At 39.3% G+C, this 22,918-nt stretch overlaps 1 protein-coding gene across 2 annotated transcripts in view; it reads left to right on the top strand.

Moving 5' to 3' along the window:
• Nucleotides 1-19,492, top strand: part of LOC136043795 (major facilitator superfamily domain-containing protein 8-like) — a 101,796-nt gene extending 82,304 nt beyond the window's left edge. For both annotated transcript variants that reach the window (XM_065728713.1, XM_065728712.1), the window contains exon 11: nt 19,242-19,492. In XM_065728713.1, coding sequence (XP_065584785.1) covers nt 19,242-19,454 — 213 coding nt within the window. In that variant the 3' untranslated portion in view covers nt 19,455-19,492. The remainder of the gene's footprint in view (nt 1-19,241) is intronic.
• Nucleotides 19,493-22,918: the final 3,426 nt, after the last annotated feature.

Genomic DNA, 22,918 nt, shown 5'->3' with positions numbered 1-22,918 from the left:
TCAAAGCTTTGGTTGCGATTATACGAAACTTTGTAAAAGGAGAACGATCTGGGTCATGGGAGCTCCATTTGAAGTCTACCTCAGACATGTTACCTTACCTGGCGGCTGCAGGACACAACCACTATACAAAATCATGCCATCTTTACCTCCAGCGAATAGACAAGCTCGAAGATACCCATCCTACGGTCTACCAGGCTTTCCAGAGTGGCATGCATGTAGTAAGACCTTCTGATAGATTCTGGGCTGGACTCTCCACAGATCTTGTCATTGAACAGGAGCTTATATGCTCTCTTAAAACCTCTGGTGGCCTTACCAATGGCAGCGGCATGACAGAGGCTCAGAGGTCCTTATGGGTTTTGTCGCGACCAGTCTGCTCTACAGTAAACCTTCTGATGGAACGTATCTCACAAATTCTGTACGTTACAAGCGATCAGCACAAGGTGATGTCAGAGCCGAAGTAACTGAGAGACTGCAAAGATACGCAGACGATTATCGAGTTTCTGGAAAGGGGTTCACCATTTGAGGGAGATGTTCAGTTAAGAAGCATAGCAAATGGTCTAACTGCCTATCCGTCTGCCAACGTTGATTCTACCAAAGATGTTGGCCTAAAAGTCATTGACGCCATGTCTGGACAGCTGGTCTCTGACTTTGTGTTTCGACGAAAACAACATGCAATCCAGTTGACGACCAAGCAAAGTCCAAGCGGAGACTGCAAACGACTAGACCCGACTCTTCTTTTTCAGAGGTTTATCATGATCGCGAAAAGGATCAATCTTACGGAAACTAAGCACTTTCAACACGAGCTGTGTTCCTACCCAGCGTAACTTTTTGACAGCTCCTGCATGCTCCGGACTGCGAACAAACCAGAACTTGTGAAGGCCATAGCCCAGGCGTGCAACCTTGAGAAGCATTCATTTCCCCTCCCCGAAGGCACTCGATATATCCTAGACGGAGGAGCTCTGCTGCACAGGATACCATGGACAAAAAATGAAAGATACCTGGAGATTCTAGACCATTATGCAACTTACGTGACAGGAAAGTACCCTTCTGCCACTATCGTTTTCGACGGCTACGATGGTGGGGCTTCCATAAAAGATATGGCTCACTCGCAGAGGAGTCATACAGTTGGCCGTGAGATCCTCTTCACAGCAGATATGCAGCTCAAGGTGAAGAAAGAAGAGTTCTTATCTTGCAAGAAAAACAAAGCCAGATTTATCTGCGCTTTGGCTGATCATCTCCGTGCAAAGGGTGTCTCTGTCTCCCAGGCATCAGGTGACGCAGATGTCCCGATTGTGGAAGCTGCTGTTGCTTCTTCACAGTATCACGACACTTCCGTAGTTGGGGACGATACCGACCTATTGGTTCTCTTATGCTACCACTGTGACTTGTCAAGCAAGAAACTATTCTTCGCACCTGAGCCAAAGTCGAATAAAGCTCCCCAAATATGGGACATACACACCCTGAAAGAGAAGCTGGGACAAGGTACTTGTCATCTGATCCTTTTGCTGACGCCCTGTTAGGCTGTGACTCTACTTCGCGAATCCACGGTGTGGGAAAAGGTCTTGCACTGAAGAGGCCGATGGAAGACAATGATTTCCGAAAATCAGCTGCAGTGTTCATGCAGAAGTCCGCTTCGAAGGAGGAAATCAAGACCACTGGTGAAGACGCCCTGCTGATCATATACGGTTCGTCGAAAGGAGGGAACTTGAACAAACTCCGCAGAGAAGTTTTTGAAAAGAAAGTGACAACGGCAAACTTTTGTTCACCCAGAACATCTGCCACCAACTTCTGATGCAGCCAAGTTTCATAGCTATAGAGTTTTTTATCAAGTTCAGGTATGGAACGGGGAGACTGATCCGGAACAGAAAGCCGAGGAATGGGGATGGAGGAATAAAGATGACTTCTTGTACCCATTAACAACTGACCTCCCACCAGCCCCACGTGTGCTCCTAAAGATTGTGAAGTGCTCCTGTCGTTTACAGTGTAGTTCAGCGAGGTGTAGCTGCTTTAAAAACGGCTTAGTTTGTACTTCAGCATGCAGAACCTGCAAGGGAACAATGTGTCCCAACTCCCCAAAAATCGACAGCAACAATGATGAAGAGAACCTAGAACCCTAGTCGTTAATCCATTCCAAATGAAGAAGTTGTGAAACTAGTCCGAATCTGATTCTCTATTTTGTATTTTTTATAAGATTGATTCTATTTAATAGACTGTGAAGATTAGACACTATGGGTTGACCCTAAATAGTATACGAAGAGTGTTTTAAGTGTGATTTACGATACTGACCACTGAAAACCAGTTCGGTTTGTAATTCACTTTCCCTAATTATTTTCTAAAAAATGATTTTTTTTCTGGTTCAGTGAGCAACCTATTTGATTCTATTTTCGGTCTCAGCTCGTGATTCTACGTCAGAACCACACTTTCATTCAAGAAAATCGGGTTACAACGAAAATTGTATTTTTTAGGCGAAAAAAGTCGAAAAATAGAGTTACTTTTTTTATGGTGCTTCTTACGCTAAATCCGACTTCGTTTTCGGTCTCGCCGTGTTATTTTGGGTTAGAATCATACTTCAGTTCAAGAAAAGCCGATGTCCACGAAAATTGCGATTTTTATTCGAATAACAGAAAAAAATAGCATTAAAGGCCAAAAAACGGTTATTTTGCGTCGACTCAGAATATGTAAAAATGGATATGTTGTTCAGTTTTTTTTTTCTACAAGATAGTGTAAAAATCATTTCTGTTGCAATTTGTTTCGGGTCGACCTCTTTTTGGAGCTCAATTTCCTGTACTACTATCTTAAAGAGTCATTGTTAAATGGCTCTTTAATTGGTTCCGTAGTCATTGTTAAATGGCTCTTTAGGCTTTGAGTTATAGTCTTCTGAGACTTTAAGCCATTCACAGATTCAAAGAGTTATTCAAGCCTGCGATTTCTTTAATTGTTTCGATCCATGACAATGTCCGTCTCCACAGTGTTTGCGTATCTCAAAGGCTTGTTGAGCAATTTAAATGGTAAATTTGTTTTCGAAAAACCAATATATGCTCCCGACTTAACGCCAAGCGAGTTCCATATTTTTCCTGAATTGAGTAAGTGGCTTTGAAGACTATAACTTCAAACTGAAAGATTGAGATCTGGAGCCTGAATTGAGACCATACTGAACTAAGCTGAACTACTATAACTCCAAACTGACGAGAAGATCAAAGCAACAGTCAAAAGTCAGTTCAAATCATTGTCTATGCTATTTTATAACGAAGATTTTACAAAGTTGGCTCATAAATTTGACAAATGCGTCAATCGTAAAAATGACTACGTATAAAAACAAGCCCAATTCTATATTACTTTTGCGATTAATTTTTTTTTTATTGGCTCAGGCCTAGACAAGATAAAGGAATATAATAAATTAGTTCATCCCCTCAACACGCAACAAGACAGACGCACCCCTTCCTGCATTTGTTTGAGGGCGCATGGAGAGTTGGACAATTTGGAAGTGACGCTATCTTAAGCATATAGGATCCCCCCGATACCAACCCTTCTTCACCATACCTGATTATAAAGTGCTGAATAGAATTTCATGAAAGATTAGGTGAATCAACTTAGCTAAACCAAGCATAAAGACAAATGTTAACCGAGTTAAATATTAACCATTTAACTTGCTTTGACAACGCGAATTTTCAGGAACGAATGTGCCACCATGCGGCATTATTTCCTCTATAATTAGGGAGCTCAACTTGCAGTTTTTTCATTGCTTTCAAATTGAGTGTTTTCAAATCTTCGAACTTTCAGTGTATACTACCTTGGTCCTCTTTAAGGCAAAATCGTAGTTTGGTACCACAAAATGGCAAAAAAGTCACTTTCCCTTAGCCAAATCTTTTTAGTTTCTAGGAAAGGGCACTTTAGCTTATAATTAGTGTCAAAATGAGCCCTCTTTCTATATTCTAGTATCGCTGGTTTGATACGATTACCTCTGGAAAAAAACACAAATAAAAAGGAATCCGTGCTTCTTTCCCCTAGGTCAAAATTCGGCTGTTGTGTAGATAAGAGTTTGAAGTTAGGGCTCAAAACCTTTATGGCCTCCCAAGGCCAGAACATAATTTACACTTAATTGAAAGAAATGGAAATTAATGTGCATTGTCAGCACAATATGCACATACTGATATTTATCGATTAAAACGCTAATAATATTTGATTTATTGAACTCATAAAAGTGAAAACCTTACAATTTTTTCAGTAAAGTGCAAATTATGTCCTGGCCTTGGGAAGGCACAGGGGTTTTGAGCCTGACTCATGTTATTTTCTGCTCGTTTTGAATTTGATCTTGGTCATTTATTGTAATGGCTACAGCTCCTGGTTAAAGCTCCTTTGAACTACGTTGGGTTTTAAAAACACTGGATGGTCCTGATGGTTCGGGAGGTGTGCCCCCCCCCCATCGTTGAGTCTAGATTTCCGTTCCTAGTTAAGCATAGGGGAAATCTGACCACGGTCTCCTCATCGTGGTAGTCAGGCAGAAACGGCCGAAATTACCTATCCCAATTCTTGCTAAGCCAAACCCCAGAAAGTGCCATCAGGGAGTGGAGACCTGCATGGTTAAATGTGTTTCCACGAAACATCCAAATGCAAGTCAATGTAAAGAGTCCAACCCATGCTACGGGATTCCTGGCAAGCAATGCGTTTATCGCTTCGCTTGCCAGGAATGCCCAGTCGTTTATCGATAAGTAACCCAGTCGTTTATGGATTGAAAATTATTGTGCTACAACATGGACATCACGTGCGCTTCTGAAACTCGAATCATCGGCATTGTGGAAGGCTCAGAGATTATGACTTCGGAGGACGAGTCTTCATTATTCTTTTCAATTCTGGATCCCTGAATGGATCTGCGTATGGTGGAGTATAGGTGTCATAATAAGCTCCCTCGCATCAAGGTCACTTCTAGAGTGGGATTCTATCTCACACAGAGCAGCAAGAGTGCAATTCAAAGGCCAACTATTTAACATATCATTTATTGTGGCTTATGCTCCAACCAGAGATGTACCGGAGAGTGAAGCAGATCTTTTTGACCAACTTCCAACATTTACGCTTAAGAAGGTCCCAAAACGATACCTCATTTTTATTGGAGACGACTTTAACGCCGGAATTGGGGGGAAAGTATCCAGTGCTGAGTCTGCCATTGATTACTTCGGTCTTGGAGCTAGATGTAGCAGGGGATCAAGACTTCTTCACCTTGCCATGACGAATGATTTGGTCATTACCGATACCTTATTCAAACACAAGCCCAGCCGTAGAACCACATGGCGTTCAAGAGATGGTAGAGCAAAAAACCAGATTGATTATATCCTCATGTCCCGCCATTGGAAATCAATGGCTAAGAATAGCAGATTGCACATTAGAGCATGATACTGGCTCGGAACATAGGTCAGATTATCTTTTAGTCAAGTTAGATCTAAAGTTGCAACTAGCAGCACGCCCCAAACGGAAACCTCCACAAAAATTTGACACCAATCGCTTCGATGATCCTAATGTACGAGAGACATTCCGCTTAGAGATGTCTAATTGCTTTGAAGCTCTCAAATTGCAAGCGACAGACGAGCAAACCCAAAGTTTGGATGAAGAGTGGCTGACAATACCTAATACAATCCACGAGGCTGCAGAAGCTACGACCGGATACCGCGAAAGATTATCCAAAAAATGGAAGTCATCACGCACAATTCAGCACAAGCAACAGATATCAGACCAAAAATCGGAGTTATTTAAGCGTGTGAGAAGACAATGCCACCAGTCAGCTAAAAATGATAAGAACAAGTACTGAGAGAAAATTACTGAAGACATGCAAGCCACTGCCGGCAGATCTGACACCAGGAAGATGTATCAGCCCATAAAATCAATTAAGAGTAAATCACATAGGCCTACTAGTACGTCCATCGAAGATGAAAACGGCAAGTTACTCTCAAATAATTCTGAAATAACAAACCGCTGGAAGGAGCACTTTGACAAATTACTTAATCAGCACTAGCTAACCACAGCAATAGATCATAATCAGCGTCGCTATAATCTAAGTCGCAGCCCTGATAACCTGCAGGAGCCAAACTCACCTAGCAGTATTTACAAAGACGTGAACGTGACTCCCTACACGTTGTATGAAGTCTGACAAGCCATCCATTGCCTGAAAAGCAATGAAGCCCCTGGTCTTGATGTTTATTCCGGCTGAACTTTAAAAGTATGGAGGAACAGCACTTTTCTACAGGATACATAAACTAACCTGTTGTATATGGGAAGAAGAGATGGTTCCACATAATTGGGGAGACTCTGTCATCCTTTTGATCTTCAAAAGAGGACTAAAGACAAAATGCAGCAATATCTTGGGATCTCTCTCATCCACAAATAATTGTTTTCGTATCCAGCACAACGTGAAGACAAGGCCCATTCAAGCAGTATTCCACCCAGGCATGGGACAAATCGACCAACTATTCGCCTTAAGACAAACCCTTGAACACAGGACAAAGCACCAGAAACAGACAGTGTCTCTATTCATAGATTGTATTACAGCTTTTGATTGTGTTCTAAGGGATGGAATCTGGAAGGCCATGACTTTGAAAGGAACGAGAACTTCCAATTTTCAACCAATGTGCCTCTTCTAAAGTTAAACAATCATCCCTTCAACAAGAAAAGCCTTAAGCAACCCGCGGCCTAACTTACAACCCTCGCCCTCATGCTCTGGAGGTTAGTATTAAGCTCATAAGTCTTGTTATATAATATTTGGAGTATTGAATAAAATTAAAGAAATGACTGTCACAAAATGCTTTATTCGATGTATTGAGGGAAAACGCGAAGTTTTTTTTAAGGGGAGGGGGATTGCTACGCTCAGATCACTTTGATTCTTAAAAATGGTACTTCTAAAAGGACAAATTCAGATTTCCAATCCAATGAGTCCCCTCTGAAGTATACACGGCCACACTTTCTACAAGAGCCTTCCACCGGGGCATAACTTACAACCCTTGCCCTAAGAGGTATGGGAGCGGGAGTGTCTTCCTCAAAGAAATAATTTCCGGACCCTTCGACTAAAATGAACAAATTTGCTATCTCAAAATTTAGATTGGACGTCTCTGAATAAATGATGAGAGTGAAAGAGGGGGGAGGAGGCTGGTTACTCTCAAATCACTTTTGACTCTTGAAAATGGTACCGTTACATTACTTTGAGGTTATTTCCATACTGATTTCTACACTCTAAAGGTAGATTTTAAGCTAAGTAGTATCTGAGAGACCTTCTCCATTTCCTAGTATAGGTCTTTCTCTCTGGGTATTTTCACCAGTGTTTCACCTTTTTTCTCATATGGCTTAGAGAGTCATATATTTTTCCAATTTCATAAAGCACCATCTTTGTTGCCATATTATTAAGGTGATTCTGATTTTACTGGTAATAAGCAGAAGGGGGAATGAACCCCCCCACAAATGCCGTACAGCTCCCACCGGTATTCAGTTACCTGCAAATTGCAAGTAATAGGTGAGGGGGTCCTTACACTTTCCTTGCTCTTTGGTGATTTTGGTTTTACTTGCGTGATTTGTTGACGATGGCAATTTATCGGTACATATATTCACCGGTACTAAACTCCATGAAAACATTTTTGAGGCACCAGGATATTACGAAAGATTCATTAATCAACACTGGCGTCAAGTTCTTTACTCGTGAACAAATTCGTGAAGCCCATGAGGAGCTGAATAATATTGCGAATACATGTAATGAAAATCTGTCGAAAGAAAAAAGGTCTCAAATTGGCCATTATGTACTGTTCAGCGATATGTGTGATTTGATGAACACTCTACTCAATAAAAGCGAGTTTAAAATCAGCTTCACGATATGGAAAATCTCTTAGATCCCCTGTATCACATAGAATGTGAACACATCCATGACCGTCCGCGTAGATGAGTGTGTCGAAAAGCTAGAAATAATAATTGAACAATGCAAAGCTGCTCTACCCTAGACTTGCGAATGGCCCCCTACTCCCAGCACCTGTAAAACCGGTCAATCAGGTGTTCATTAGTGGTCTACCCCCGGACAAACAGTTTATCAAGGAGTTTATAACCCTTAAGCATATGCAGAAGATTCAGCAGATGAAGTCTGGCCTTGTGGCTGATATAAAAACGGACTCTGCTGCCCAAGCCCTAAGCGAGTCGTTATCTAAGATACCTGAAATTAAAGTGAAACAGCAGAGAGAAAAGTTCATGGCTGTTGCAAAATTCGTCCCGCCAGGTACTACACGAGAAGAGACAATAGCAGGTAACCTCCATGTCACAGATGCTAAAAGATGTGACACCTCACAGACAGTTCGACTTGTTTTTGCAGATGCATCATCACGTGACAGGGCTATCCGGTAAGGTATCTATGTTGAATACACTCACCTCAAAGCAACAACTTTCAAAGAAATCCCAAAAAAAGTGCTTCAGGTGCAAGTCTTTCGAATTTCTGGCTCGAGACTGCAGCAATCAACCCTGCTGCCCCCGTTGTACAGGTCCCATAAATCGACAATGGAAATACCATGTCGATCAAACAGTGTCATGTGTGCCCTCTGTTCCAACGGGAACCACAATCACCAAAGCTATGGTCAGATCTACCCAGTCATGAAAAAAGCCATGAACAAAACGGACAAACACAAAAATGAACAATTTAAAGGTCTTTTGCCGAAACATATACGGACACAACGCTGTGAAAATAGGCTACCTTAATGGGATTTGCTACAACTATAATATAATTTGAATGCAAGAACACCTACTTATTAAGGACAATTTTGCTCTTTCAGTCTTTCCGCGCAAATCAATTTCTATACATGAAGCCAAACAACAATTTACACGTGGAAGACCTAGAGGTGGCATTGGTTTTATAGTCGATAACTGTAAATATCCTCTGTAAGCTATACGAGTAGTGCGACTTCTGTGGAATTTGTTGGACCAACTAGCTTTTTCCTCATCAATGTGTATCTTCCAACAGACCTGAATAACGATCATTCTGAGAACCGCTAAGCCAAAGCGTGTATCCGTTTAAGCAGACTGTTGTTTAGAAATGGCAACAGACGCCTTATGATTTGTGGAGACTTCCAGTGCAAGTCGTGCTTACCTGGGAAACTAAAAGACATCCTTCTATCAGCACTCCCGGACTGGATATCCTTTTGTGACAAACATCATTAGTTTAAATATATACACAATAGTCGCTCTACGAGTAATATTGACCATGTAATAACAAACTTTCCAGTCATAAAATTATAAGCGTTGATTGCAACCATACCTGTACCGACTATTTAGGTCTATCTTTTAGTTTTCGTTTTCAAGCTACTGCCAACTGCGCAACCAAAAAAAAACTTTATCAAAATTGAGTGAGAAAAAATTGATACGATGCCGTATCAACACACTTGTGGAAAGAACCTGAGAAAGGTTAAAGTGCCCAACCAGCTACTGGTGCACGGTGTCCAAGATTCAGTCGCTTTAAACATCTATTGTGAGTAAATTTGCCACGCCATGAAAACCTTGGAAAAGTTAGCCGTCCCCTGTTGTAACGTCCGTTCTGGTTCTCAAAGACCAGGTTGGGACACGTGTCCACTGGTAAAGCAATCAAAAACAGCTAAATTGGGGTACAATAATCTTGAAAGAATTCGATAAGCACAAACATGTAGTGATCCTCCAACTATTTGCAAACACAAAGAAGAACTGCCTAAATCTAACGGTAGACTGAAAAGAGAAGAAGGTGATAAGGTTTCAGAGCAAGCCGCGATGTGGAAGTTCTTCTAGAGATCCAGTGGAAAAACGTGCTCATCTGACATTCTGGAAGAGGAGTGGTTAAGGTATTACTCTACTGTGTTCGGTTCCAAAGAACCCAAACTTTAACGGGGTATTTAACGGGATAAATGCTTAAACGAAAAACTGAAAACCTTATTAAAAGTGCAAAATACTTTTGTGATATCTAAATCGGCTGTAGCTAAAACAGTTTGTAAATTAAAACGCGGAAAGGCATCTGTCTCAATGGTATTTGTCTGGATAACCTGAGACATGGCACTGACCTCTTGCTTGAGAATATCATTCTTCTGTTCCACATAAACGTTGATTGCGGTGTGGTCCCCAGCTCATTTTGTGCTTGTGCTATGTCAAATATCCCCAAAACAGAGAAAAATCAAAAGCAGTGCACAGGAGATAGACCAATTACCTTTTCAAGTGTTCTCAGTAAAGTCCTCGAGCTACATCTCCTTCCAGAAATTCCGGGGAATTGTAGATTGGATAATCGTCAGTTTGGATTCTGCCAAAACCTGAGTTGCACGTTTTTACATAGGCTTTTAAAGAAAGCTATTGACAAAGTCCATAGAATGGGATGATTCCTCTTTATGTGCAGCGTGGATATCTCAGCTACATTCGATTCAGTTGTGCAGTCTTGGCGTTCCTGAAATTACTGAAGTATGGTGTGAATGCTCATGTTCTGAGTTCTGAGTTCTGAGTTCTTTATTTAACATTAAAATCCATAAACAAAAAAATTACTTCAAGACAATCTCCCCCATAAGGCTCCATGGCCGGGAAAGAACAGGGGAGAAAAAAATACCAACAACAAAAAATATAAACAAAAACCAAAAATTGAGTCGCCCACCTTAATAATCTCCAAAAAATGACAAGCTAGGCAGGGAGTAGCACATGATTTCACCAACTCAATTAAATATCCAACTCATTCAAGAGACATCAACTCCAAGGGAAACCGGAATAAAAAATAAAGACAAAAAAAAACAACAAAAAACAAACAAACAAAATTAATTACTAGCTAGAAAATCTCTAACATAATTTTTGAACATACCAAACGAGTGGCAGCTTCGTACGAACTCTGGGAGCGTGTTCCAGATCCTGTGGCAAGCTGTCAGAGGGTTGAAGTCAGACCTCACTGACGGTGTGTGAAGAACCAGTAAATTGTTGGAACTGCGGAGATGATAAGTCGATTGATCAGAAACAAAAGATATATTATTACATAGGACAGCAGGAAGATGGCCGTGCAACTGTAAAAAAACGAAAGAAGAACAAGAAAGAAAATAGAGAGATTTCAAATCAAGCAAGGGTTTAAGTGAAAAACGGTTAGTTTCCTGAATAAGAGTCCTTGCTTTATCATAAAGTTTTGAAAGTGGCTTCAGAGACGAGGGAAAAGTTGACATCCAAATAACAGAACAATATGAAACATAAGACTGAACTAGGCTGCAGAACAAGAGTCTAAGAATCGACCCTGGAAATATATATTTGAGCTTTCTAAGGATTCCAAGACTCCTGGAGACTTTCATTTTAATCAGGTCAATATGATACTTGAACGAAAGATTTTCGTCAAGCAAGATGCCTAGGAATCGAACGTAACGATCCTTAGGTCTACTTAGAGAACCTCTTGATACATTTATTTCATTTAAATCAGGGCAAGCCTTTGAGACTCTGGAGAAAATCAGAAAACATGACTTTTCGACATTTAAGGCAAGATAATTTACATCAAACCACTGGATAACTCTTTCAAAAAGGGCTATCATCCTTGAACGAAGATCAGACTCAGTTCTGCCAGTTGTGCCAAGAGTACTGTCATCAGCAAAAGCAATAAGTGTATCCGGTAAGGACAAACTCTTGTCACAGCTAGTAACGGACACTGGTTGACAAAGACGACAGCAAATGGTAGGTTTTAAATTTTTAACCGCATTAATAAGGTCATTGACGTAGATTAAAAAGAGTATCGGCCCAATAACAGATCCTTGTGGAACACCAAACTCTATTCCAGAAGGATTAGAAAAGTCCGGATGAACCGAGATGACTCGACCAGATAAATATGATAGAAACCATGAATAAGCATTCCCTCTTATTCCAATATGGGACATTTTCAGAAGAAGAATTTTGTGTGTTAATGAGTCAAACGCTTTTCGAACATCAAGAAAAAGAGCAGCAGGTATCAAACCAGAGTCAAGAGCTGAATTTAAATAATTCAAGAGAGTTGCACATGCATGCTCAGTTGAATGTTTGGCCCTAAAACCAAACTGAAAATCATGAAAAAAGAGTTTAGAATTAAGAAAATCAAGAAGTCGAGAAAGCATAGCTTTTTCAAAAATTTTACTAAACACTGATAAAAGAGATATGGGACGATAACTTGCAGGATCATTCCTTGATCCACCTTTAAAAAGGATGATAACACTAGCACGCTTTAGAGCACTTGGGAAGACACCATTTTCAAAAGAAAGATTGACAAGTCTCGTGAGGGCACACACAATGACAGGAAGAATGAACTTGACAACCTTAGTCGGAATACGGTCTGGGCCAGAGGATGAAGAACCCCTCAAACAATTGACAATTCTGGCTATTTCAGCTTCAGAGACAGGTTCCAATGCCATTGATTTAAGACAAGGTGGTCCTAGATAAGACCTAAAATCAGGTAGAGAAGAAGAAGGACTTACAGAAGAGGCTGTAGTTTTGCCGATATTAGCAAAATAGGAAGTAAACGCATCTTGAACTTTTAGCTCACCCTCTACATTTTTCCCGTCAATCACAACACTTGAAGGGACAGAAGGAGGCAGAAAAGATGGCCTGATAACAGAATTGATTACTTGCCATGTCTTCCTAATGTCTTTACCGCACGCAGAGAATTTTCTATGATAAAATAACGATTTAGCCCTTCGGCAAAGCGAATTGTAAACTCTTCTATAAGCTTTGAAAAGTTGAAGCCGGGAATCACGCGAAAATGGCTTAGAGCACCTGTAAGCCTTCCAAAGATAATTTTTCTTCCTCCAACTTTTAAGAAGTCCAGGGGTCATCCAAGGATTCAAAGGGGTTGTTCTTTTCGATGCTGGATTCGACTGGGGTGCATTACATGTATCAAAGATAACTTCTTTCAAAGAATCATAAAATGAATTAAACAAAGAATCTATGTCAGATCCATTTTTAGAAATACTCCACGAACAACCTGCCAACCGTGACCTAAGAATATGCAAGTCCTGATCATTAAATTTTAAAGAGGAAAAACCTGCTTCTTGGCTCCTCCTTGGCAACGAATCGGAAAAATCATACATGGAAAAAACAGGAAAATGGTCTGAGATATCACTCATCAATATAGAATTTCGCACCAACGTCAAAGATGAAAAAATATTATCAAGCAAAGAAGCGGTAGTGTTAGTTATGCGAGTTGGAATGCATGCAGAAGGTAGTGTTCCACAAGCGAGCATTGTCGAAAGAAAATCCAAGGACGAGGATGACCTCCGGTCACACAAATTAAGGTTGAAGTCGCCCATAATTACAAGTTCACATGAATGAAGTTGGATTATTTCCAAGACCTCATCAAGAATCTGAAGGAAAGAGGGAACAGACCCACTAGGAGACCGGTATATATTACCAACAATCAAAGCTTTAGCTTGGGTTTTAATCTCAATAAATATGGATTCAAAAATTCCTTCTTCATTTCTTGACAGGTCATGTCTAACAGAGTACGGAAGACATTCCGAAACATAAACAGCAAGGCCACCTTTAGCCATCCTACTTCGATTCAAATATTCCATCTTGTACCCAGGGAGATGCAATAGAGATTCGTTTTTTGAATCAAGGAAAGTCTCACAAAGACCAATGAAGTCAGGGTGGCCACTACGCACTATTTTTTTCAACTCATCAAACGAAGAGCAAAGACCCTGAACATTAAGCTGAAGTACAGAGAATCTACCATCTCGTTTGGATACTCGATCTAAATCAGATACGTATTTACTACTAACTGAAAAATGGGGATTTGATGGTGATTTGTTAGACTGACCTACTGAATTATTTATCAAACTAAGAATATTTTGAAGATGAGATAGTCGCTCACCCAAGGAGGAGATGTCACCCAAACTAGAGTCAGACAAATTAAAAAAAAAAAAAAAAATACAAACTATGATCCATCATGCGCCACCCACCACCCAGCTTGGCATCTTCATAACAATGACATGTGGACAGCAACTAGGCAAACAGAACGATGAACTCATTTTTTGTGAAAAAAGAAACTGAAACAGAAAAAATAAAGGCCAAAAACAGAAAACTTGAATAAGAAAAAAACTTGTATACAAAATGAAAAACAACAAAAACATAACTAAATCTCCCAATCCAGGAGAAAAATTTATATATCATAACTTACGAAAAAAAAAACCAAAACAACAACAACTAACAAACATCAAACAAATCACTAAAAAAAAAATGAACAAATCACACATATTACTCATCACCTCCGACTATCACAGCGGGGGAGGGAACCACAGAGGTCGCATTACTAGATAGTTTAAAGGGATCAAAACATGAGTCCTCTATTCGCAACCAAGTCTTACTCTTTGAAGACTTTTTCGCTTCAATCCATACACTAATCCCTTTCGTTATTACTCGGGTTTCAGCAACTCTAGTTGAAGTGTCAGATGACGTACGCAGATTATAGCCGAAAGATAGCAGTTCTTTTCTACGACGTGCCAATTCACGCGGGAGATCGGAAGTGATACTTTTTCCAGATCCCTTCAGCCTACCACAATTTTTCATAATAGCGTCTTTATCTGCTAAGTTAGCCAAAGTCACGAAAACTGGCCCGGCTTTAAGTGTAGTCCTAGACGTTGCCCTAGTATTAGAGCCTGGTGGTTTATTTCCATTCAAACGATAGCACTTGACGAAGGGCATTGAATTTGCGTTACTGACTCCTAATTCAGAGAGAAACTCACGAGTAGCATTTTCTGAGTTACCACCTTGAACAGCTGGTATACCGTGAAGTAGAATATTCTGTCTTTTTGAAACAAGTTCAACTTGAAGACAAGACTTTTTTAGATTTACTACTTCGGTTTTGAGAACCGTATTTTCTTCTTTGAGTTCCAAATTCTCATTTCGCAAAGCCTCAATTCCCTTTTCCAGGCTAAGAATCTTCGTCATAAGCTCAGTGTGTTTCTGATCAAAGTACGACTTCGTGAGAGACATCATAAAATTATTCAATAATCTCCCCTAGATTGGCTAATAACCAAATCAAAAATCCATTAAACAGAGACTTACTGGCAAGTGTTCAAACAATTCAAACAGAACAAATATCCTAAATAAGCAATAGCATCCACCAACGCGCACTAGCTCTGAACGGAATGAATGCTGGCAAGCAACTGAGTTGCTTTTGTGCTTTTATGTCGTAGTGCTTTTATCTTTCTGGTAATCAGGCAATTTTGTGAAAGTTAGACTGATCTGGGATCACCTGAGCAGACCGGCTAGACTTGTTGGAGGTCTTTGTCAAGGATCTGTATTAAGTCCCATCCTGTTTAAATCCTTTACACCCAGAATAATAAAAAATGTTGATGGAGGATTCAGCATCAATCTATGCAACCTCAGCCTGCTTTAGTATGCTGACAACCTGCTGATTTTAAGCTGCAATCTTACTTCTCTACAAGAAAATATTGACCGCCTGATAACCGGTTACAAAAGTATCGGTCTAAGGGTCAACACATTAAAGACAGAGTTTGTGGAATTTTATCCCTCGGCATGCAAGCAGCAAAGCAGTGGCCCTACAGATGTAACGGTTGGAGAAATGAAAATTTTCTCGGGAAATACCATGAAGTTCCTGAAGTTAATGTAAGATCATGATGTCACAAGTTTTCGATGTCACAACTGACTATAACTTCGATCTATGTACTGCAAAAACCCCAAGTTTTTGCTTCGATGCCTGCTCTACAAGAAAACACATTCGTTTTAAGATCTCAAAAGAGGGTAGACCCAATTGTTATAGTGCCCTCTACTGAAGCAAGTACAGAAAAAAATCCGTTGGAAACATTGTTCGAGTTTTTGCCTCTACATCTGATCTACTAGTGCGAATGAAGATGTTATTACTTAATTTTGTTCTTTGATGCTGGGAGTTCTTGTTTTTCCTTTTCTTCTTTTGTATTACTTCGCTTTTCCTTTTTTTTGTATGAATGGGCAAAAATAAAATTATTATTATTGTTATTATATCTTCAAATTTCAAATCAAATGAGCCCCATCTGAAGTTTATACGACCAGCCATTACCTAAAAACCTTATATGTCCCCAGGACGTGACTTATAACCTTATTCCCTGGACACTGGGGGATTGTGTCAATCTGAGAGTCATTGTTATATGTTCCTTGGACTATTTTGAGAAAAATCGCAATCTCACAATTTTAATCAAATTTGTTTTGTGAAGAGGGTTAGTTGGGGGGAGGGGTTGTTTTACTGCTCTCCATCACTTTTGACTCTTAAGAAGGAACTAAAACTTTCGATTTTCAACCAAATGAGCCTCTTCTAAGGATTATAGAATCATCCCTTCCATAAAAACCTTAAACGCTCCAGGGGTATAGATTACAACCCTTGTCCCAGACTCTAGGGGTTTGTTTTAGCCCCAAAAGCCTTGATATAAGATATTTTGACTATTTTGAAGAAAATTTCTATCTCGAAATGTATATTAGACGCATCTCGGGGCAATGCAACGTCTGTGTGTGGGGCGTGGGGTATCTGCCCTCCAATCAATTTTACTCTTAAAAAGGGTGCTAGAGCTATTGATTACCAATCCAGTGACCCCCTTCAAAGTTTATATGACTATACTTTCAATAAAACCTTATATGCCTCCAAGGCCTAACTTAAAATCCTTGCCTTGAGGTCTGGGGGGGGGGGGGCTTTTTCATCCTCAAAGACACAGTTTCCGGAACTTTCAACTACGTTGAAATAAATGGCTATCTCAAAATTTAGATTGGAAGTGTTTTAGGAAATGATGTGTGCGGACGGGGGGCACTTACCCTTCGGTCACTTTCGACTAATAAAAAAGGCACTAGTCCTCTTAATTTGCAATCAAATTTGCCCTTTTTGAAGTTTCTATCACAATGCCTTCTATAAGAACCCTATATAACCCTTGTCCTGAAGGCCGTGGGGGGAGTGTCATCTTTATAGATATAATTTACAGACTTTTCAACTATATTGAAAAAAATCACCATATCAACTTTGATCGGAAGTGCTTGGAGAAGTGATGGGCGTGGGGTGGGGGGGGGGCATTTGCCCTCCAATAACTCACAACTATCATAAGAGTTACCACCCCTTTCAATTTCCAATCGAATGAATCCTTTTTGAAGTTTTATACGACAACGCTTTTTATAAGAAAAACCTTATATGCCCATGGTGGATAAATTAAAACCTTTGTCGTGGGGGTTGTAGGGGGGGGTGTCATCCTAAAGACAAAATTTCCAGACCTTTCAACAACGTTGAGCCAAATGGCTATCTCAAAATTCTGACTAGATGTGTCTGGGGAAAAAGTGGGCTTGGGAGGGAGTTATTTGCCTTCTAATCACTTTCGACTGATAAAAATGGCTAGCCATTTTAATTTCCAATCGAATGAGCCCTTTTTGAGGCTTCTACGACAAGTGTCCTTGTCTAAGACAAAAAAATAATAATAATAATAAATAATGGACTGTGTCAACATCGTTCTTTACTTAGGCAGCACTATTGCGCTGCCTGTGATATATTGAAGATATTTTGAATGGCTTTGTCAGTTTCAGTTCAGTTCATTCGAGTTTATTAAAAAAATCATAACAGTCATAACATACATAATCTCTATGTAAAAATGCATACTGAGTCCCTTATCACCTCGAAAATAAATACACACTATGGTTCTCCCTCCACTCCTCAATACAATCATGGCCCCCACCAACAAAACCATCCTTACAAGTCCCCACCTCTTCATCTAGGAGGAAACCAATCCAACCCCCACACAAAAAAACTCAATAATGGCTAAAATCACTTTTCTATTTAGAATCATTATTGAAACTAAACTAATTGAAAAACAAGATAATTTCTTATTCTCTTTTTGAAAGAATCAAGGGAGCTCCTACCTCTCAGATCAAACGGTAGGGTATTGTAAGCCTTAGCACAGACGATGTCAGGCGAAAAATCCGACCTCACTGTTGGCGTATGTCGAATATAGATCTGTGCAGATAGTCTTGATATCTGCACACAATGTGCAGATATCAAGTAAGTATTTGACAATATAGGTCATACAATCTTACTGGGTAAGCTGCAACATATTGGAGTGAGAGGGATAGCCCTATAATGGTTTGAATCTTACCTTCAAAATAGGCGCATCTACATTGGTGACGACACACCAGTATTGGTGACGACACAATTCCAGCATGAAATTTGGTTATCATACTCAGAATCAGAACTTTCTCCTTCTTTCTCAGAAGGAGGCTCAGAATACTCTCTGGTTCTGGTCGACTAGATTTCTTTGAAATACGATAAATGGCACTCGTACGTACTTGGTTAGCGTTTGATATTCCAAGCTTAGCCTCAAAAAATGAGGCTAGTCTGCTGAAGATTTTCTAGCCTTGTGACACTTCAATTCCGTGTATAATACTCTTTTGTCACTGCCATTACTAATGACGATAATGCCGCTTTGCCTATCTAATATACTAAAACATCATCGAGTGAAAATTAATCGCAAGGGCCCCGTTCTGTAACAAACCCAGCTATTACTAGGGCCCGCTGTCATCAAATGCAAATCTGAAATCCTATTCAATCGAGCTTGTTCTCAGTAAAAAAAAAATACTGTATCCTAGGGGCGTGGCTATAGCAAATTCACTTTGCACAGCGGCGGAGAACCACAGTGCATGAATTGTCAGTGATAATTGTCGAGGCGTTTTCAATTATTTATTTATTTTAAAACAAATCCAACAAGAATAAACGCTGAATAAGGCACTGAACGAAGGTGCGAATAAAATCATAGATGGGTGGACCATTCGAAAGGAAAAAATGAGAAAAGAAAATTTCTTTAAAAAAATTATTCATAAGATTTATTCTATCGTGGCATATCTTGCTTAATAACTTTTATGAATGTTGTATTCTTTTTCAGTATATATCACGTCTTAATAATTCTTATGAATTTTTTATTCTTTTCAACAACTATCACATCTTGCTTTATAATTTTATGAATGATTTTTTTTTCAGCATGTATCAGATCTTACTTAATAATTCTTATGAATGTTTTATTCTTTTTCAACAAATATCACCTCTTGCTTTACAATTTTATGAATGTTTTATTCCTTTCCAGCATGCATCACATCTTACTTAATAAATCTTTTTCAACAGGCATCAAATCTTGCTTTATAATTTTTATGAATATTTTATTCTTTTTCAGCACGTATCACATTTTGCTTTATAATTTTTGTGACTGTTTTATTCTTTTTCAGTATATCACATCTTGCTTTATAAGTTTCAAGAATCTTTTATTCTCTTTCAGCATGTATGGATGGGATTTTTATCGGCCAGTGGAGCCTTTTCTCGTGTTTTGGGCCCAATTCTTGTCTCTTACCTTTACACATACGGAGGATCTCAGTGGACCTTTGGAGTATTGACAGGGCTGATGGTCATCAACTTAGCGATATTGCTCATCTTGTATAAAAAACTGCAACCAAAGAGTTATATAGATGATGGAAAAAATGTAAAAGCGTAACTTTTTCTAAATATAACGAACATTTTTTCTTGTCCTTATATTTGAAAGTAGTTAGGTAGCTGTTTTGAAGAACTGACATCGTATAATTAGATATTAATATTAAAAACTAAAATTAGTTTTTAACCAATAAAATGAAACCTTTTCCGTTATACGTATACCGCGGCTAAAGATCCAGTTTCTTATTCTTGATAGAAAAACTCTGTTGTTGTCCCCCCCCCCCCCAACAGTAAATGAAAGGCAAAATTTCACGAAACGGGAATTTTGAACGGGCTAAATATGTGTCAATACGAATTGGTTTATATTTATAGCACTCACGTTTGGAACAAACTCACTTCAACGAATTTACATTTAAAATCGTCTCGTGGCACCAGGCACACTTCGGGGGGATTTACAAATTACATTTGTCCTCGCAAAACTTACTAGTGTCTTCTTTACTTATCTAGCTATCCGCTGGCGGATCCAGGAGGACCGGGGAGACTCCGCCCCTAAGATTTTTTCTGGTGCCCTCTTTCCCTGTTTTTCTTTTTTCACTGTTTTTTAGAATAAATTTGTCAATTTGGTCAATTATTGGTACTTTTGTCACATTGGGCCTGTCCCAAGATTTTGCTCTTTATCCGCCCCTGTAGCTATCTTCTAAACAAAGAAGGGTCATAATAACCCCAATGAGCATTGAATAGGTTGCTGTTGCTCTTTGGGGTTTGATATATTCGCCCAAAAGGACATGTGCGTCCGTATCACTCATTTATTCACCTGCGCCAATTGCCCGTGTCTTAAAAAGATTAATCAAATAATACAATCTGCAATGTCAAACAGCAATTATAATCTACATGCAACACAGTTATAATAAGTAATACAATACTAACTAATAACCTGTCACCTAAATCCAGATTTAAAAATATAGAGACATAAAATACAAGTATGATAACTCTAAAATAAATTATACAGGATATGAGAAAAAAAATTATTGGAAATGAAACAAACAAATAGTCTTAACAAATTTATCTAATAAGTCTGAGCTTGGTCTTTTGGCCCAATGCCAATGAACAATGGTGGAGATAGAACTAGCCATTTTTCTTATCAGGTGGCTACAAACGAATCTGGACTGAGGAGTTCTGATACCACTGCCACAGGCACATGTAAACAAATGGAGTATCTTCACTTCTAAGGAGACAGATTTGCTTGGGAGTGAAGAATGGAGTCAAAAGCCTTTGAAATATCAATGGCACAAACGCAGAGGTTACTTTTTGCCTTTTTATACCTTTCAAGAATCGCTAGAAGAGTTGCATGGGCGTACTGCACGCAAAGACCTTCCCGAAAACCAAATTTGTTGTCGCCATGATCAATTTTCCTGCTAATTTCATTATAGATAAGCTTCTCAAGAAGCTTCCCGATTGTCGAACATACAGTAATTGGTCTATATGCGTCACAGGATTTCGGGTCTTTATTTTTCTTAAAAGTACACGTTAATAGATCTTCGCATAGCGCATCAGGAACATACTGCTGGGCAATACAAGCCTGAAATAAAATAGCAAGATGTTCATACCATTTTACTTTCCTGTACATCAGATATTTGAGCTGCAGGCCGTCTGAACCCAATGCTTTACCTGGTTCAAGACGGTAGATATGTGCCTGAATAGAAGCTGGCGTGATAGTGATATAGTTTTTAGCATGGTCTAGCTTTGCAAAATGACCCAAAAGCATAAATCTAATTGTTGCGACAAGAGGAGGTGGATCTTCAGAAAATAATAAAGAAAAATGACTTCCCCAAGAGCCTAAGTCAATCGGATTGTCCTCAGATGAACAAGTCGAGGTAAATTTAGACACCTAACGCCACAATAGCTGGGATTATTTTTGATATCCCGGAAAAGATTGCAGATTTGACGCCGTTTCCATTGCCGTACAGCATTTCTATATACACGCTTCGTGTATTTGATGAAATGAACGACCTGACCTTGGATAACCGCAGTTGGCCAAAGTACAAAACCAGAAATTATGTCGATGTTTAGCACTCTGAAGTTTACCATCTTCACTCTAACCTTTTTTACTTGTCCGAATCCGAACTTTGGCAAAAGGAAGAAAGACTGAAGCAGCAACCTTCATCGAATGAACTAATGCTGCCAAGTAAAAATCCAAATCACGAGTGTTCCCATTTATGGAGGTGCATAAAAGTTGAAATGAAATCCGGATTTTCGACAACATAGAATCTAATGTTCTCTGACATAGAGAGAGATCAAGACGATTCCAGCAAGGTTTAAAAAATCACTTAGGCTTTTGCACATGAAGAGGCAGAGAATAGGTAAGTCACCACTGCAAACTCGAGTGATCGCTTGTTAGGATGTCGCTTGAAACGTCAACCAACCATGGTACCCTTCATCTGTTGGGTGTTTGTTACAAAGAAATCCAAACCGGAAGTTAACCCCGAGTTATGCACATAAGAAAAAAGCTTTGATTTTGGTAGCAGAAAAACACCAGGTAGCAGGTAGCAGAGTAGAAAGTAATAGTTGAGTCAGCGGCGCATTCTCATTTTTCAGATCCGTGTTAAAATCACCGCAAATAAATATTAACTTATTTGCTGACCAGACCCTATGAATGGATTCTAAAAGGGGAGCACAAGCTGTGGCAAATTTACGAAGAGGACTCACTTCGGTAGTTCGTTGGAATATACACACACATTAAAATAAAAGAACAAAAATCGACTGAAATATATACATCGAAAGATTCAGAAAGAGTCAAGAAAACTTCTTATTCACTGGAATTGATAGGCCGCCGTAAGGAAGGCCAGACGTCAGTTTAGCGGGCCGAAGAATAAACTTGTGGTCACACGAGAGCTCTAGCTGTGAGACATTATAAGCACATACAAGGTGTTCAATGATACACCCAAATTCATAACTACTAATTAGTCTTTCGAGAGTTAGAAGCTTGTCACGAGCACCATCACCAATCTTCCCGAGGTCCTTTGGACATGGAGGTACTTCTTAAGCTCTGGACACAGCAAGCTATTGCTACGATGATTTCCTCCACAATCAGTACAATTAAAAATCTGAGAAGAACATTTTTGGTTCTTGCTAATGTGATACCCTCCACATTTATTACATTCAAGAGGGTTCTTACGTTCCCTTACAAAATGCCCAAATCCTTAGTAATTTAGGCACTGTTTTGGCTTTTCGATTACCAGAGTCACTTGGAAAAGGCAACATTCAATGATGCCAAACTTGATTGCGATATCAACTCTTCTTTAGTTTTAAAGTTCAGCTAAACTATTCTAGAACTTCCATACCTTTTCGCACTTACAACGCTGCTACTTGTACTCATCTTAGTATGCAAAGTCAGGGTCACATTTTCTAGAATAAAATGTAACTTCATTTATGTTATATTTCTTTATAAAGTCAATAATACTATTCTTATTCACATTATAAAATTCACGTGTTTCAATTTACTTATTTGAAGCAATGTCACACACAATA

The sequence above is a fragment of the Artemia franciscana genome, chromosome 2 (genome assembly GCF_032884065.1).
Source record: "Artemia franciscana chromosome 2, ASM3288406v1, whole genome shotgun sequence".
NCBI classification, from domain to species: domain Eukaryota; kingdom Metazoa; phylum Arthropoda; class Branchiopoda; order Anostraca; family Artemiidae; genus Artemia; species Artemia franciscana.
This window is presented reverse-complemented; position numbering and strand designations above follow the sequence as displayed.